Source organism: Neodiprion lecontei, chromosome 1 (genome assembly GCF_021901455.1).
Source record: "Neodiprion lecontei isolate iyNeoLeco1 chromosome 1, iyNeoLeco1.1, whole genome shotgun sequence".
In the NCBI taxonomy this organism is placed as follows: domain Eukaryota; kingdom Metazoa; phylum Arthropoda; class Insecta; order Hymenoptera; family Diprionidae; genus Neodiprion; species Neodiprion lecontei.
The window spans coordinates 34,789,887-34,809,097 of NC_060260.1; the positions used below are offsets into that span (position 1 = coordinate 34,789,887).

Here is a 19,211-nt window from a genome sequence, read left to right on the forward strand (position 1 = left end):
GGTGCCGCGATAACTGAATGAGTTACACCTTTTGAATGGGCCCATATTGCGGAACTCGTCGTCGAAAGCGTTCACGTTTTAAACCAAACCGTTTGCAGCGAGATCTAGTCTTTGTACAAACCTGTTGCACGAGACTCGGTACGTGGTCCATGACTAGAATCGCAAATTATTTTTATCCGCATGCTTCGCTCACAACCAGACTCGGGACGAGATAGTTTCATCAGTTGTGAATCTGAGATGCAGTTGGAATCGGAATTTGGGTAGAACGGTTGATTCAAGTCCGAACAGCCGTAATTAGATGACATTTCAAATTGTTGCAAATTACGAAATTCTCTTTGCAGTGCTGTTTGTGCACTGTTATAATGGTTTTCCCCTCAAAGTGTGTTTTGAGCTGGGACTTGATTTCCCCGTTGTTCGGATTGATGATAAAAAAGAAACTTCTCAGCTGGTGTTTGGTCCCGATAGCTAGACGACAACTGCGCACAAGCCTACCAGTGTACGTACGTGGGAGTGGTTTCGGGTGGTAGGAAAAAAAGGTTTCTTCTTCACGAACCGTGTCGCAATTCGCCAGAAGCATACCGATGGTACATATGGAGGGAAAAAACTGATGCCCACATCCCGTAACCTAGATCAAAGTCGCACAAGTTCCTACAAACATCCGTGTATATAATAATATAAACCCGTAAGGGAGTATGAAAAAGATGAAAAAAACGAAGGCAACGCGTCTTCAGGGGTGTTTCGTAGCCAAAAATAGAAATCGATTCAAGACGGAGGGTAGGGACGCTGTTTCTAATCGGTATAGGGTATATGTAATTTCTGCGGACGAACGGTGTCGGTCGGATCTCGTTTTCTCAGCTCTACGTACTCTGCCTAGGTCGAGTGTCGCCTATGAAGTTCCGTGCGAAATCCAATACAGGTATTTCCGTCCGATTTTGTGATCCTCTCGGCTCTTTTTGTTTCGGTCTGGTCTGAGGCTTCGTTTCCGTTTCCGTTTCCGGAGAGTTTCGCACTGTCAGAGGACTCGGGTCAAGATTCAAACGCGATATTTCTTAAATGCTGATTAGCCGACTCGGCTTTGCGACAATGACTAGGCGTACTCGGGAACGACGCGTTGCCACACCGAGATAGGCACGCAAGCACGCACGCACACCTCTCTTCCTTCCGAGCGGACTCCTGCTCGCGCGGTAGGCTTTGCGGGAATTTTACCGATGTGCCGAAAGTTGGGAGTGCTCCTCTCACTGTCCAGCGAGCGGTCATTGGTGCCGCGTGTCTCGACGCAAGTCTGCCCAGTGCCCTAGTGACCAAAAGCCCTGTTCGCAGTGCGAGTAAACACGGCGTCGAGTTAACTCGCGTCCAACTCTTTTTTTCCCACGATTCTCGTTCAGCGATCCTTTCACGGCAATCGACTACGTTGAATTGTACTGGACAAAAAGAAAAAAGAAAAAAAGGAAAAACGACAGAGCGTGACCGCGTATATTCGCAATATTGCTAATGCGGCCGTTTCGCGACACCAGCTTTGGAGGTTTCTTGCCAATTTCAACAACAAGACCAGTGCCAATGTTCGTGCTCGTGTCAACGACTCCTAGTTTTATAATAATGAAATGATCACAGTGTGTAATATCCGCGAGATACGCATGGATTGTTTCCTATAAACAGTTTGTTTCGCTACAGTGCTGTTACTTCGCATAATTCTTACTTAAATTTGCTGTAAAATTTCTGCACCCGATCAGTGAAGTGGTGAAAAAAAACTTTGTGAAACTGTTTCTTGAGATCCAATCGTTCGTTAACGTATAATACACATTATAAAGTATGCGTGTGATTACTCGCTGAAGCAACAACTTCGGTTGTAATCAAACTTTAAACCTGACCCCCCCCCCTCACTAAGCGTTGACGCTAATTTATGCCATACTTCAAGTAAGTGCGTTCAGCACGCCAAGATGATTGCCGGCGTAAATAGTTCTCTCACAAATCCATCCGACGAGAGATAGTCGATGATCCTAGCCTCATCACGTGCTGCGATTATGTTTAACGAGATGACCGAGATGAGACAACCGGTCTGAAATTAACCAACACTGCAGGCTAACAACGCGAGTCAGAAAAGTGCTTGAATGTTCCCTTGAATAAATGGAGGAATTGCTAGCTGGGTTGTTGCAGGCACCGATTCTTCTTCCACCCAAGTAAGACTTCTCACATCACACTATCGATCGTCGGTGAATAACGACTTAAATCCTCTGCAAATGATACGGGTTTTTGTATTTGACAGTTGAAACAACTGAAATACAAATTGACACGGTATTTTCTTCCCTCGATAAATCCTCTATCTTCGGTTACGAAACTTCTCTTGTCGTAATTCGAAATCGTGCACCTAGCCGATAGGTGGATAGGCACACCTTGTCAGTCTCACAAAGATGAGGTAAACACAAAGTTTCACGTGACTTACAAACTCTCTAACGACATTTTAAGTAACTCCTATAGACGGAGCAACTCTGGCTGTATTTGAATTTCAGCCGAGGTTTCGTCAGATAAGTTTTTATCCGAACTGACGAAAATTGAAAGGGTTCAACGACAGGATGAACGCAAAACTGTCGTTCGCCCGCAAAGTCTATGACCTATCGATTTAAATACGAGTAAAAAATTTTCGGTTTCCAACTACATATCGAGGATTTCGTCGGGCTTTAGCAATTTCTTGCGCATACAGGAGGTAAAAAGTTTTCTGGGCTTCGTTCGGTTTCACCTACAGCGGTTAATTAGACCGCCCGCCCTCCAAAACTCTTGCTTTACGAAAGAATTGCCATCGGACAGCCGTTGGAACAAATCTCACCCTCGATTGACGGGGTGAACGACTGTTCGAGGTTCGCCATGGTCTTTGTTGCGAAAAAGTGGTCAGTTCCCCGGGCAGAACGGACCCAGATACCCAGTGGGCACGGGCACCAGGTATAAGATAGTGGACGGGAGTAGTTGTTCGATATATTTACTACATCTCCCAGACATTGCGGAGTCGCCGTCGGTGCAGCAACGGTGCTAATTGAATACTGTTTTTATAAACATCGGATCTGATCACATTGGATTGACTGTCAGCCGTGTCGGTCCGGTTAGGTTCTCGCTAAAAACGGCACGTGCAAATCGTTGCAAAATGTACCTTCCGCACATGCACAACGACAACCGATAGTCGGTTGGGGAGCCGAACCCCGGTCACCCGAGCATCGTATCGGTTCACCACGGAACCAATCGGCTTGGGTAAAATCGTAAAATCATGCCGCCATCGCAGCCGTTGATGCGGTTATTACACATTCGTGATAGCGTGTATGTATAGAAAAAAAAAACCTGCGGTAGGCGCGACTCGCCGCCTGCCTTACTGACTGACTGAGTGACTGACTGACTTACTGTGCTGCAGCTCGGCTATGGCTGCCTCGGCAAGACTCAGTCTAACCGAGTGGTCATATTATATAGGTGTGTACGTAGCCGAGCCCGGGTCAATACCCCCGAGATATTCTCGGCCTTTCCCTCTCCCCCGAACCCTTCTATCTTCCACCTTCTCTTTCGCTTGCTCTTTCGAATCATTGATCAGACCGCGACGCCGATCGGCTCACTTCTCGCCTTTGAAACACCTTCCCGAAACCCCGATCCTGCAAGAACCTCGACTCCATCGACGGATTTCCGCAATATCGTATCACCGAATCGCTCTCTCATCTGCTTCTCAACCGACGAATAGATGCTATTAGGATTACACGCTGTTTTCTAAGACGCTCTCGTGTATTATACGTCGAGGGGGAAAATGGCGGGGGGGCAGAGGTCAAACGGAGCGACTAATCGCGCAACTTGTTGCTCCGGGAAATAGGCTAGGCTCGTTTAACCTGGAAATATTTCCCGCTGGGTCTTAACTATCGCACACGCTTATATACTTAACATACTCTTGGCTTGTAGAAATATGGATGTCAGAACGGCTCGTGTTACAGGCAAGCCCTTATCATACGCACCGCAAAGGTGAGAGAGGGTACGTATATATATATATATATGTACACATGTATATATATGTATATATGTATACCGATTGGACGTCTCGCGGTGAATCGAGAACGCCGTCCTCTGACCGACTTCTGCAAAAGCATTTACGAGTTTATTTCTTTTCTTCCGCCTTGGTCCCTGCATCCCGGGATTCGAACGGAGATCTCCGGATCTCCAATAATACACTACTCCGTACATCTGCAATTGATGCGCTAACTCGGTGATGCACTGTAGCTGATGGAAAGGATATTACGGTCGAGATGTGGATACAGAAATGAATCGCGTAGGATGGTAATATAACTGCATTTTATGTATAGGAAATGACGACGCTCGGTAGACTCGGTGAGATGTATTTTATCGATGACAGAATATCAGTTTTCTCTCGGTTGAAACGATTTACTGAAATTATATAAATAAATCTGCCAGGCAGTTACTTATCTATGTAATAAATAGATGAAGCCCGACGTGAATGAACGGAACACACTTGGCTCACGGCTTCACCGAGGCTCCTTGAGGTGTACATATATATATATATTCAAACATACACTTCATATCCGTCAAATAAAAGTTTACTTATCGTGAACGAGTTGTACGATTCGTGTCGTTGCAGAAATTTTCTTTCTCCTTTTATTCGTATAAGATTTTCCCAACGTAACATGTCGATTACAGTTTTTATTTCAATGAAACTCCTACTCTTTTTCTTACAAATATCAATTTGCGCAATGTAGGTATATACGTGTAATACGCATTTGAATCGCGTGACTCGACGAGGCTCACGAATGTGCGTATTATATGTACGCACAGCGATTGAGGGGGGAGGTTTTTTCATCCCGCGAGACACCTGTACAAGGTGTATAATTTACAGAGAACGAGTCTCCCGCTCCTGCGGGTCGTTCGTTATACGATTACCTACCGCTTCTCTCATCCGATCACCGGGTGTAACGAACCGAGTAACGAACTAACGCAGCACCACAGTGTATGCGGCGCGATTAAGTTTTTGTCGAAACGTTATTTCGATCCACGCGGCTACTCTATATAGCCGGGTGGCGGATAGACGAACGTGAAACGCGTAGGTACACCTATACCTGTATAATATGCTCGTCATACGTATACTAGGTGCAGGTATAATCGGCCGGCGGCAAGGCGATTGCCCCAGATCTATTGTAATTGTTCTTTAACGGCAGAATATTGAACCCGACAGAATTCGCGCACGATGTTTATTCGCCGATCGGTTGATCGGCCGACTCCCAGTTTTATTTCTTTCGCAATCGTATCGCGAAACGAAACGTGTGTAACGCTGTAGAAAACTTTTCGGCCGATCAATTCGTAATCGATTATTTCCGCCTTTGCCCGAGCCTCCGCGCCGCGAGTTCGCCAACGCGAACGGCGTAAGTGAAATTTGCATCGGCTGCACGCGGACGGATTTGAACGAGGAATAAACGCAATTCAAAAACGCATTAAAACCGAGGTAAAACAACGATTCTTTTTTACTCGCCGTAACCACACGACGCGTCCTTTTCAACGCCTTGTAAAGATACATACAACATATTGCACTCGCGGCATTACGTTTATCAATTTGCGAGCCCATCCAGCACGTGCCGATATAGCTCCGCAAACGCCGGTCTCACAGCCGCATGCATAATACGTGTATAGGTACAACATTCACCGTGTGCGTCGCGTATTATAATATACGTGCGGAACACACATGAACGGACGCGAATCGAGGCTAAAGTGATATCGAGATTCTTTTCTTTTTTTTTTTTATTTTTTATTTGTTTTTTTTTCTCTTATTTTTATTATTATCTTATACATGTAAAGTTGTATACGTATTTGCAACATACGTATATATCATTATATATACATATATATATATATATACATTTTGTTTTTTCCTTTCTTTCTTATTCCTTGGTTCCTTTGAATAATAATCCCGTTACACGTTGGGTTTTCACCGTTTCACGCACTCGTCGGCGGCTGTATTTCATTTCTCATACTTTGCACGTATTCGCGTTTTAATTTGCAGTATAGGTGTAAGCTCACGGGGTATCGGGGTTCCGGCAAATATCACGTTACGCGAAAAATCCGGATCCCTCCGTTTGCGGTGGTAAAATTAATTTTTACAACCGCCGCACGTTCGTAGGCTCTATTTTTTCACATTTTTACGTCTTACCCGTCGTATCTTGAAACGCTTGACCCCGCGATTGTACGTACATACCGCATGTATGTATTGCCAACTATCGAACCGCTACGATGCAAATCTTCTATTTTTTTGTATTTTTTATTTATTTTTTTTTTCTCGCATCGTCGAACATTTAATTCTTTCGCTCGATACGTTCGTATTCGTCAGTCAATATAATCGATTAATCAACCCAGTTAAACTTGTTTCGCTTCTTGTTACCGGCGTTCGGCCAATTACCAAGCGTGTTTGGTCCTTTTTGCACGGACATCGCGCACGTCCTCGTCTCCTTTATACATCGTATGTATGTATGTATAAAGTATGTTAACACGAGTGGGGTTGTGGGGGAATTTATACCTGTAAACGAAATCCGTGACTGAGAACCGGCATTTGTTGCACGTAAGAGTGTATCCGGAGAATTTCAAATTTCTTCCTTCCTTTTCGTTTTCTTTCTCGTTTTTATTTCTATTTATGTTTCGGTGTTTGAAATTTTTACAATTCCTCCAGCGTCACGTCCGCGTTCGTGTAATAACCGGTGGACCAAATTCATCGGTTCGCACGGTCCGGGCAGGGAAAATAAATTTTGCGTCACTCGCTGAAACGCGCGTAACGTGCAGTAGCGGACGTATTTGCGCCGTCCGATGTTGGCGATCCGGCACGTAGCCGCGGGAGGTCGCGGAAACATAAAGTGCTTAACGCTGCTGGAACAACGTGCCGGGGGAATATTTTTGCGTGCGTGCATAAATCGCGTCGCGAATATACGGCGAGTGGGAAGAGAGGAGGACGGAGGGACCGGTCACAGGGAGGATGTGAGCGGTACATCGGTGGCGGCGAAAAGATACGCATGACCCAGTTTTCGCGTAATTTTAGGAGGACTGTTTTTTGGACGACAGAGCAACGCTTTATACCTGTAACAGTCAAACAAGATCGCTGTATGCAAATATGCAGCAGTCTTGCAGTGCGACGATCTTACGTTCCTTTCTTCGTTAATTTATGTTCAAAACGGTGAGAGGGATTTCTTGAACTTGACGAACCAAGTCTCAAGAGGGTTTCTTTCGGCGATAAAGAATATTCAAAGGGTACTTGTCAAAATTTATACCGCATAACTTGTTTGCTGTACATAATTTCTGCGTAGGTGTAATGATAAATAACGAGTTGAGTTTCGGTGATTGCACTTTTGTTAGACTAGCGCGATGACTTAACTGATGCGATAATTCGAGCTCTGGTTGGGGTACCTGGTAGTTTTATGTTTACATAACTCTAACTCTTTGCTGTGTGCGGCTTGAGTATCGGGTTACAAAAGATAATTAAATTTAGGTTCGAGTTACAGTTCGCGTGTGGCTATCGCCGATTTTCACCCGTGTGTGGGTAAATATATACCGTATACCATATAACGTACGATATTTGCACGCATGTATAACGTGTGTGCGTACATCGATGTATATCCAGGTATACAACAAAGCATCGTCAACTCTTCGGATTAAGAAACTCCTTCCACTTTGCACGGTTTTAATTACCGCTCTTAGCAATTATCTTTTCAAGTTGTTCCGTTATCTCACTCCGCGGAACGATAGCTGCGGCACACGTGTAAGTTTGTATTATAATAGGTATCCGTATTTAAATATATAATATCCTGCGTACATTTGCACGTACGTATTATATATTACGAAAGTTTTGGCTTCGTTTCCCGCTGTATTAATTTCGTTTCGTTAAAACGTTTTACATGAATTGACTAGGATGTCTGCGTATTATTATACCTACCACATGTTGTATATATATCCGTGTAGATTAGACGGAGTGAGGAATTCATTTTCACGCGAGCTTATTTGCGCTTGGTAAAATCACCAACGGATCTTTTGCCGCGTTATACACAGTAGAATTCCTTGTTTTTCTTGCTCGGAAAATTCTACGTACAATCGAGGATCGAGTCTAAAATTGCGGAATTTTAATCAGTAATCAGAATACTAATTAGCCGAGTCATGTTTTTGTAGTTACTTATTCTGCAGAAGTCATTGGAATGACGAAAGTAAAAAAAGAATGATAAAACGGTGTCTCGCAAATTCGTCGGTTGAGGAAAGATTACTCCTCCTCTGACTGAAAAAATCACTTTCTCTGCGTAAAGTGCGTTGAAATTCCTTGCAAAGGAGAGAGTGAGAGGGAGAAGATAAGGGTGAGGCGACGAGGATGACCCAGTGAGAGAAAAACAAGCCTTCCTGGGGGCACGTGCCGCACCGTCGGAGTTCCTCCGCGAGTCGTTGCCCTCCTCGAGTGACGTGATTCCTAGATATAAAAAACAATATTAAAAACAAGTTGAATGTACACACACACACACACACACACACACACACACACATATATATATATATATATATATATATATATATATATATATATAAAAACAGGTATAAATAAATTATAGAGAAACGTCAAAAAAGGTAAAAGGAAAGAGAAAAATATCCCGTTCGCGGCGAATTGTTATGCAAATTAATTGGCCGTTCGAGGAACGCGAGCGAGTACCCGTCTCCTAATTGAGGGAGAGAGCAGCAGCAGTAGGCCAACGGTGATCCCGGAGTCCCGACGTCCCAACGTCCCGGTCCCTTGGCGATCGGCAACCGCGCTGTCAGGGACAGGCGACTGCCTGGCGCCTTCGCAATTCACAACTGCAGGGGCCAAGCGCTGCGCACCGTGAGCGGACAATGACTTTTGACATTAAGGTTTGTCAATGTTGACAGTACGGTGTGGCGCATAACCGAAGCCGTCGTTGCCGCGAAGCGCGGTACAGTCGTGCTTTTCACAGGCAATGAAGACACGCCGATCGACTTGTGGGGCGGTTTTTTTTTTTTACTCTTTTCATTTCCTTCCTTTTTCTCACGACACTACCGTTACGCAATCGCGGCGAGGAGCAGGGCTTGGCGATTGGTCGGGAGATCGTATAGAACCAGGAAATGTTCGAATGGTTTTATCCTTTTTTTTTTTTCTTCTCTCTTTCTTTCTTCCTTTCCGTTCGTTTGGAGGAATATATTTAGCGGTCAAGGCTGCAAGGTCGCATTAAAATTACAACGACATTCTCTCGTCAGGAATGGCGCGGTTCGAATTACCGCTCAACGGGCTTCTTCTCTGGCGAGCCGGTGTTCCTTGTTCAGAAACACAAGGTTCCATCTTTCCGAGACTCTCATCGATGCCCGCTGCCTTCTCATTCCGAGAGTACGTGCGACGCCTTGCCTCCAAGACTGTCCGTTCTCGTCTTTCTTAAAATTCAAACCCACTCCTCTAGAACATGGCGAAAGAACGAGTCAATTTTAGACGGAATGGAAATCAGCTGATGATGGTATCCATCCAGCGGTGTGGTAACCGCGCCTCGGGCTATAAAAGATTATACGCCGCGGAAGAAGGTCCTCAACTTTGCAGGCTTCGAAATGTTCCGAAAGACCGTGACTACGTCGGGCAAACCACCACGAATTAAGGTCGAGACCGTACAACGTGTAACTACATGCAGATCATTGAGTATGTCATATTTCTCTCTATCTCTCTCCTTCGTCATAAACCAGAGCGCGTTACAGTCCCTGAAAGAGAATTTCATCTCGCGTAATCATACTGTCCCCGATATAACAGAGAGCCAACACGTCGTTCCTGGTGTTTATACACCGGCGTTGATGTGTTTGTGCGGTCATCCCAGGTTCGAGCGACACGAATTTGACACTAAACAGTCTCGTATAGAGGCATGTGCAGGTCTTCGATCCGCCATACTAGAGTGGCGAGTTTGGGCGTCGGCGTGAACGTTTCTGTTGTGACACGGACACCGCCGTCGTTTAAATACGTATTCATACGCGAGTCCGAATGCATTTGGTCCCGTTTCATCAGACGGGCCAAAGCTCCAAGTCGTTTGACAATGAGCGAAGAACGGGGGGGGCGAAACGGCAAATGTTTTAAAGTTGAAGTTCATGTACTACCGACGGGTTCGTCGACCCTCTGCGGCATGACGCGACTCGTTCACGTTGTGAATTTATTGTCTTATACGGAGTCGTTGCTCGGGAGTTGTTTGCTTTTTCCGTGTATATACAGTATAACACATGCCTATGCGTACCGTCATCCAACGTAACACTTGCCCTCAATCTCTATGTGTGTTCGGATACTTCTCGTGTGCAAATCTACCCGTCCTGACGGACGGCGGACAAAGGACGTAACAATTAGCTGCATTCGTACGTACGGACGTGACACACCCGGTTGTATTCCATCGCGGACCGTCCGATAGTACCGATCATGGTCGTCCCATGCAGGTACACCTCGTCTATTCGTATTTCACGTTGACGCGTTTAGTCTGTCACATGCAGCGCAAATTGATTCAACGACATTCGTCCTTTCGTAATATCGTAGGTTCGACCAACTCTCATCGCTCGAAATCCGACGCAATCAGTACCGTCTTGCGATGAACGATTTAGAGATGAATCAAGCTCGTTGATGAGAAGGATAACTGATCTGTCCTTGCGTTACTGTCGATTAATCAAGACCGATCAATACGCGGGAGTCGTGCTTAATTCGACACGAATCACTTTTTCCGGTGTACCCTATCATTCTTGCTTTATCGAAAGTGCAGGAGATTGTGTGGTGCAGATTGAATATTAATTGATTTGGCTGTCACACGGTGCGGAAAAACTTTCAGTCGTCGCTGCAAGCAACAGATTATCTCCTATCCTCGGTCATTGCATCGATAAAATATCATCTCGAAGCTACCGGTAATTTCCATGCCTCTTCGGAGAGGCGAGTGAAAGTGACAGACCAGCTCGGTATGCTCGTTATGTGGTTCACTGGGATTCCGGACTTTCGGATCATCGGGTTTACGCTTTGAGGTTGAACAACAGATTTCCCCGAAGATGCTGCGGAGGTTTATTGCCCACGGATGATGGCTCCACACTTGTGTCTACCTACCCTGAACCACCACAATAACGAAATTGTCCATTCAATTTCGGACAAAGCTCTTTCGCCGAATCGATGTACCATATCTTAGTTCGTCTGGTCGAAGTTACTTGCGTCATTGCCGCCGGGTCCCTTTTCATCGCGACGTAAAAATTTTTATTGTAATAACCCAGCGTGCCGCTTGCTGCAGACTCCAGACTCACGTGAAGTTTCAGAGACCCTCTCATTGTGTATTCCCCTCACCAAATAACGTGCAGTTTCGTAACGTCTGAACTTGACGTACGAAACGATACTCGTTATACGATCAATTTGTTCCTCCTACGCGCACTCAATATCTATGTATTCTCCGTGGTTACGCAAGCTGGACCAGCGCCGGCATCGACTATTTCATTCTTATTTTATCTCTTTATTTTTGTTCTACTTTTTCAGAGTGGAAAGTTCGGCGCTGCAGCTGGTATGTCCGCTGGAGTCACGTCCCGTTCAACTTGTCTACCGGAATCTCCAGGTGGTCAAGGACAAGAGGGCTCTCCTCCGCGACGTATCAGGGGTCGTCAAACCGGGAGAGCTACTCGCCGTCATGGGACCGTCAGGTAATGCAATTATCCAATCCGGTTCGTACCGACGTAATTTAATCGCTAACGAGCCACCCGCAGCAAAAGTCTTGGAGAACGCAGCGACTACCCGCCGTTTCATCAATCAAAGATGCGCAAAGTTGACGCATCCAATATATCACCAGCTACAAAGTTCAGGGATGACTCGACACACTCTTTATTGGTGTTTCAGCGTCAAATCGTCGCGTTTATTGCGCACCTTTTACCGCGACGCTAAATTTCGTCAATTGCAAGGATTGATTGCTTCGATTTTTGTTCGCTTGATATATTGTATCTAATTTTATCATTTTTTTTTTTCTCGAATCGTTTTTACTCTTTTCTTCTTCACTACTTCTTTCACATCTATTTTTGCTTATACTTTATACCGCACTCCTCCTTGAGTATGTTTACGAAACGCGCGAACCGATTTATGGCTGATCGGAATTCTCGGGTTAATCCGTTTTCGACCGAACTGCTTTAATGTAATGGATCGCAGCTTTCAAACCGACTAGTTGAACTCAATCCGAAATTGATATGCGCCGTTCTTGATTAATTGAACATCAAATCGTTGGAGAGATTACAGTGTCTTCTTAAACTGAAATTATATTAATTTTCTCATTCTGCATGAGTAGACATATCGACCTAAAACGCTCTCAAATTTTTGAACAAATAAAAAAAAAAAAAATAAATAAAAAAAATGAAACAAACAAACATATATTGAAAATAAATTGAATAACACGATTCACGCGCTGAATCGGCGCTCGCGCAGCAATGCAGAGCTGCATCGTTCTATCGTTCAACGACTCATGTACACGTGACCATCGATGATGAGAAGCATTGATTATTTTCTTGCATAACAGGCTGCGGGAAAACAACGCTGCTGAATTGTTTATCCGGACGAGTTGGTCTGGACGGTGGTGAGATTTGGCTAAATCGAGAACGTCTTACGAAGAGATGGCGCCGAAGGATATGCTACGTTCAGCAACAGGACGTCTTCTTTCCGGATCTCACCTTGAGGCAAACACTCGAGGTTCGTACCGTCAAAGGTTACTAATTTTCATCACACGTTGAATATTTTACGGGCATGCGGTGTTATGCTCCAACCATGCCTTCAACATCGCACGTTAGCGTCTAATACTCGCGAGGGCAGGTGTTTAGAAAGTGGGATGAATTACCATCTCATTCGTTCTATATTTCTGATCCCTTGGCAACTCGCATAAGGATAACGTGTCAACTTTATAATATTATGGCGTTGGTAGGTATCCGGTTTAATGCCGCTCTCGGGAAAACTCGAACGTATGAATATATCGATTTATACGTAGACGTATGTGCATGCAATGCAGGCAAGAGAAAGTGCACGAGACACAAAACTCTTTCCTATCCTCGTTGCGGATGACTAGCGTTCACTTTGTCTAATATTCGTATACATAGTGTGATCGAGAAGTGTCAATCGTTAACGATACGTCATGTTCTTTTTTGACGATCATCGGGATTTAGACATGCCCTTTATCCTCCAAGCTTCGTCGTTCCGTTATACCTATGTAACGCGAAATATGCGATGTAAGAAGAGTTATGAGAAATATAGGGGTCAGCGCGTTTGAGCCCGGAATTGCATTCGCCATGCACGATTCAATTCTGCTGGATAAAAAAATTGTGTATAAGAGCAACGTAAAAAAACGTACGTTAATAATGAAAATTGTTAAAAAAAACAAAAAAAGACGTGGGACCAATCGTTTGAAGCCGTGCGGTTTCGGAACGTATGGAACTGTGGGACAGTTTTTAATTCATTTAGAGCATTACGTGCAGATACATATACATAGATTCGTACAAACTCGCGAATATATTCTGCATGCGAACGACCGTCCCTGTCCTGATGTACCCAGTTGGTGCAGAGAAGTAGGGTGGGGTGGAGATGGTGTGACGTCATATAACTTTACTCGGTCAGTGAACCGCATATATTACGCGTTTCAAAAAGTTCTGGCATCATTATTGCGAGATACCGATCCTCGCCTGTATAACACGTGCTCATGTGAAACGTACGCGGTGGAAAAGGTATTTGTGCACCCGGTGTAAAAATCGCGTGTACCTATACATATAATACGCAATTTTAATGTACCGCGTTATTTTATTGTTGTGTTAGCGTCGTTCCCTACTCTTTCCTTCTATCTTTCTATTTCTCTCTCTCTCTCTTTGGCTGACGGCTATTTTAATCGACCACCAATGCGTATACATGCAGAACCCGAGTAGCTGATAGCAATTAATTGATAATTCAGTGCACGTACGCACGCATCATGAATTCCCAAGAAAACAGCCTCTGTCCGAGATTGTGCGATGTGTATGTATAGATATTTATATAGTCTATAACCGCCTGTCTAGACCCCATACGGACTAATTTCCCAATTTTCTTTCGATCTCGCTACTATCCGTATATTTCTTTGAAAGACACCTACCTTATGCCTTCAACGACAGTAGTGATCTAACGCAGTCCTGAATCTTTCTCCGGCTCTATATTATCTCCCGTTTCGCATATGAATAGACTGAACATGTATACTCATACTATCTGACACACTCGCGTGGTGCGATGCAGTTACGATTATATATAATATATACCTACATGTATCTACGTACACATAGCCCGAGCAATAACTCTCGCGTTAGCGCGAATAGTAATAAGATAAGGAATATCGTAACGGAGAGAGAATGAAAGGAAGAAAACGAGAGGGTGTTATAGAGAAGTAGATGCAAGCAAGGGCTTTGATAAGATTGCAGGGCGCCATCCTTCTATACCATGTACGCAACATACGTATCTCCAATACGCGTATACACCGTACGTAGGTATGACATAGGTTATATACGACGAGGCGTTCTAGCCAGTTGTAAAGAGATAAGTGCAGCAGGTCGAGCTGCAAGGGACAAGTTGATTGTTTGATTGTATCCGCTGCACAATGTTGCAGCATATGCGAGCGGTTGTTGTTGATACGCAACTGTTAAACCGTTAAACTACGCGGATACGGCATTAGGTGAACAACGGGGAATATCTTATTATTATACCTATATATCTTACCCACGTACGCGTAAGTACCTTTCGCATTTTCAGGGCACCCTTCTTCGGATTGCGCCTAATTCCGTCATCCTGCGGGCTCGACGACGAGGTCGGTCACTCGCCCCCGCTTTTTAGTTGTTACGCGCGTGCATCGGACGGTCGCGTCGTCGGTGCAACGGGAAAGCAGCTGTTAACGCTTCCTAACTCGTTTCTCGATTTTCTCTCCTTCTCACTCTTGCACGCGCTCGACGCGACACTTTCGCGCTGCAAACCCTCTCTTTAAACTTTAAAGAGAGAATTGCAACCCTCCTCCGCCTCTGCGCTTTGCGCTAATCCCTGGACCCGCGAACGACGTACGGTACAATTGCTCGTTGCGACACGCCTCGATGCACTTTCTACACTGCGTCTGCACCAACGCCCGAACGCCGGAGGCGGGGGGCTCCCCATTATTCACGCATGCATTTACTTACGCCCGTCTGATCCTCGGTGAGCCAATTGCTTTCTTTCTCGCTTGATTTGTTATTTTTATTGCTACTATTATTTTTGATGTTATTATTATTTCTGGTCATATTTGTTTCGTTCGGAGGAAATATTCACTTGCCAAGAACGCCGATGACTTTTGAGACAATTTGTTTTGGAAATTATTACTAGAGTTGTATACGGTTGTAGGTCTAACGCAAGAGAAAGAAAAATAAGAAAAAAAAAAACAAAAACTAAAGAAAGAAAGAGAGGAAAAAGAGAAAGGACAGAGAAGACCAGAAAAGAAAGAGCACAAGGAGAGATGAAGGAGTAGCGTTACTATTATTGTAATAAATAAATGGTGCTGAAGAGACATATAATACGTGCGATGAAAAATGCAAAAGTGAAATATTTTGTCGCTTGTGCAATAGTCGAAAAAAAAAAAGATTGCTTTTTTACTTTTGTATTTCCTTCTCCGCAGTACCAGGCTCGCCTCAGGCTGCCAGACACGCTTTCACACTCTCAGAAGATGCAGTGTGTAGACCACATAATCGAGGTTCTTGACCTCGCCGCCTGCCAAGACACAAGTAAGTATGGCTCCCGTAAACCAATAGCCTCTCTGTGTAGAAAACAAAACACGGTCAGCCGTGCTCGTACTTTACATCTGGAAATATATGTACAATGTAAAATGTACATTCAGCGTGCATAAATATACGTATACGAGATGATACGACACATTGTGCAAAGCTTCCAAGTATAAACAGCTCGTCAGCGAATATTGGGGGCGTAGTCATGGCGGAACGACGGACGAAATAACGAAAAAACGAATCGAAGATCTCTCGAGCATCGAAGCTGCTTTCTTTTCTCGTTCCCGTCCATCGCGTACCATTTCTCTTTCTTTTCTCGCTAGCACCGCACTTGACCAACCGTTCTTTATTTGATTATTTGTCACAGTTATTGGAGACTACACGAAACGAGGCCTTTCCGGCGGCGAGAAGAAGAGGACAAGCATCGCCTGCGAACTTCTCACCAATCCTTCTTTAATGCTCCTCGACGTAAGTATACATATATATGCATGCGTATCAATTCGAATCGATTCAATTCAATTTCACCAGTCTCGAGTTTTCACTTTTGAAGAGGATTGGATGAGGAAAATACCAATTCAATCACTTTGCGGATTATTGTCGAGAAACCCTGATACATTCGGTTAACGGAAGGACTGAAAATCAGTGTCACGAAGCGTCAGGTTTTTCTGATTCGGTTGATATTCATACAGAGATGAACAAATTACTATTATCCCAGGGTAAAACAAGCAATCAATCATCGGTATAATTTCAATGGGAATTGTGTTTCTATACTTCAGGAGAGAATTCTTCATAGTACGAACGGAGTAAAAATTTCGTGAATAAACTTGATTGACAGTTAGAGGCCCCGACAATTGAAAATTGGACCAACGAAGCCCCCGTAAGTTGCCTCGCGCCTTTCAGCTGCCGGATTCCAAATCAATTGAATGAACGTGTACCGTGTCGCACAATCGGTTACGTCGAGTACAGATCTAATCCTCTTGTGTACCGAAGTATGAGAAGCGAAAAAAAAAGGCATCGCCACCTCATTGTTGCAGGGTATTAAAATTATCTTACCGTTTACATTTTTTGCGCGGCTCAATACACCCGCACACGTACGGCATGTTCGGGTATGTCTGGATACACGTAAACGTGGCCAGCACAGAATCGTGTGTAGATCTACCGTTAGAGATTGAACGCATTCCTGATCTCATTTCGTGTCGCTCCTATCAACGAGGAGTCAGACGCACACAAGGATCGGGTTCGGCCAAGACTGGAATAATCGCGCGTGGGTGTGGATCTACCTAGGCTGCTGCCGCCGAGTATCGATGAATTATCAGGCATCCGGTACAACGATCCTCTATGTTGGCATTTAGAACGGTAGATTGAACGCTGTATACCTAGTATTGAAACGTACTACCCACAAGATTAATCAGTGTCATTCACCGGGAAATTGCAACCTACGTCAAACATGTTTCACGTAGATAACGAGCCGAGCGAATACAACGCTCTCGACTCTCTACGCGCCTTTATGCTTCAATAATAATATAACTGTTTGAAAATTCACTGGTATATTTGCCGTTTTATATGCGAAAACTGTCAATCATCCATTGGCTCAGGGAGAGACCGACGCCGTACTCGTTATTTCGTCATCGATCTATCGCATCCAATTTGCAAAGTTGCAGCACGCATGCTGTGCCTCTTATTTTCTCTGCATTAGAATATTGCGACAAAGATACATAATTCTATTAGTGTACGAACGTTTATTGATTGGCAAAATGTTGTGCAACCGTATAATAAGCAACTATCGACGATATGACGAAAAACTCGGAAAGACCGGAATAAAGTTCAAGAATTACGTAGTTCATCCCTGTAAAAAATGCAATACTCTTTCTCAATCACCCAGAGTAGTATCTCGATAAGAACTGTTGGGCAGGATAATTATTTTCCGGACTCGTGAAAGGTCAGAGGAAAAAAATTTGCACGATTCGATCTCGATCCGAGAATCACGCAATGTTCACGAACGAGGTTCTAGATTATTATTCCGTGAACAGTTCGCGGCCTCGTAGCGTGTCCTCGCATGATATTCTCAGAAGAACGAAGGGGTTATAGGTATATCAGGCGAGCAGATAAGGCAGGCAAACATTCCAAATATTGACCGTTGTATGATATTATTCGACGAATGTGTGCAGAATCGGTCGGTCTTGTTTGCTTTTTTGTCCTTAGTTTGACATATCGGAGGACACATTCATCAGCATTTGGTGGTCGTTTTACTGACATACAGTCAAAGTTTTTCAGCTGTCGAAATAGAGAGTCGACGTCGTTGACCGACGTCGACTCACTCTGTTGATTCAGCCACGATATTGTATACCTTTCGAACGACGATCCTTCCCGCAAGCGGTCGCCGCACCGACCACCGTTTACCTCTTATCTCAATAATTCTCATTTTTTCTCCCCTTCGACAGGAGCCCACGAGCGGACTCGACTCCCATTCGGCCCAGGCTCTGATCTCCCGGTTGAAGAAGTACGCCGAACAAGAAGGAAAGAGCATCGTCGTCACGGTCCATCAGCCCAGTTCGCGAATGTTTCACAGCTTCAACAAGCTGCTCCTACTCAGCAGAGGCCAGGTAGCATACTACGGGCCGACGAACAACATCGGCAGATTTTTCTCCACCATCGGCCTCACCTTACTCCCGCATTACAACCCCGCCGACTTCATACGTGAGTTGATATGTTCGGACTATTTGCTATTCATCCATCGCTCCGCGTTTGCCGATCGAAGCTTCGGCACGAGGGCTGCCTCAGAACGGTACTTTCCACTCTCGCTAATCCCATGTATGCGTCTGCGTTACAGTCGAACAAATAAAGGGACCGGAAGAGGTTCGAGAGAGGATAGTGGCTGCGGCTAGGGCGGCGAGGCAGGGAATCGACTGCCCGTTGGAACTTCGACCAGACTACAACCCCAGCCAGCATCCGCTCTGCGATCACCTGATCCATTATCACGAGCACCATATCACCCACAATGGTATGCAAATGTATATGATATCGTAAATAGAAGAAACCCTGCGGACGACCGAGTATCGATTCGACCTTCTGTTTGTCGGACGATCACTTTTTATTTTCGTCAAATTGAGACATTTTTATATGCGGCCCGATGTGCTGTCATTCTTGTGACACGAAGCCTTTTTCCACGCACTTTGTAAATAGCGTATATTGTAGTCGTTTTTTGAAATCAATGTGACACAGTTTGTTTTGGATGTTGCGTTTTGGTATCAGGAAACGGAGAATGCAAGGACATTACGAACCGAGGAAAACTGGATATGTGTGTGGTCATTAACCCCCCGAACCACAACACCAGCAGTCACGTTTACAGCGCGATCGGTAAATGCATTTGAGAAACCTAAACTAATCATACTAATACTACAACTACCACGTGCTGCATTACTAACACTAGGCTAGAA

At 44.7% G+C, this 19,211-nt stretch overlaps 1 protein-coding gene across 3 annotated transcripts in view; it reads left to right on the forward strand.

Moving 5' to 3' along the window:
* The window catches only part of LOC107223582 (ABC transporter G family member 27), a 112,560-nt gene that overhangs the window by 91,360 nt on the left and 1,989 nt on the right, over positions 1 to 19,211 (forward strand). The window contains exons 1-8 of one of the 3 annotated variants that reach the window (XM_046745711.1): positions 1,259 to 2,177; positions 11,525 to 11,685; positions 12,546 to 12,715; positions 15,669 to 15,774; positions 16,142 to 16,242; positions 18,216 to 18,471; positions 18,605 to 18,775; positions 19,027 to 19,131. In XM_046745711.1, coding sequence (XP_046601667.1) covers positions 2,125 to 2,177; positions 11,525 to 11,685; positions 12,546 to 12,715; positions 15,669 to 15,774; positions 16,142 to 16,242; positions 18,216 to 18,471; positions 18,605 to 18,775; positions 19,027 to 19,131 — 1,123 coding nt within the window. In that variant the 5' untranslated portion in view covers positions 1,259 to 2,124. Of the gene's footprint in view, positions 1 to 1,258; positions 2,178 to 11,524; positions 11,686 to 12,545; positions 12,716 to 15,668; positions 15,775 to 16,141; positions 16,243 to 18,215; positions 18,472 to 18,604; positions 18,776 to 19,026; positions 19,132 to 19,211 lie in introns of those variants that run through there. The other 2 variants (XM_015663299.2, XM_046745751.1) reach the window with 2 other exon arrangements.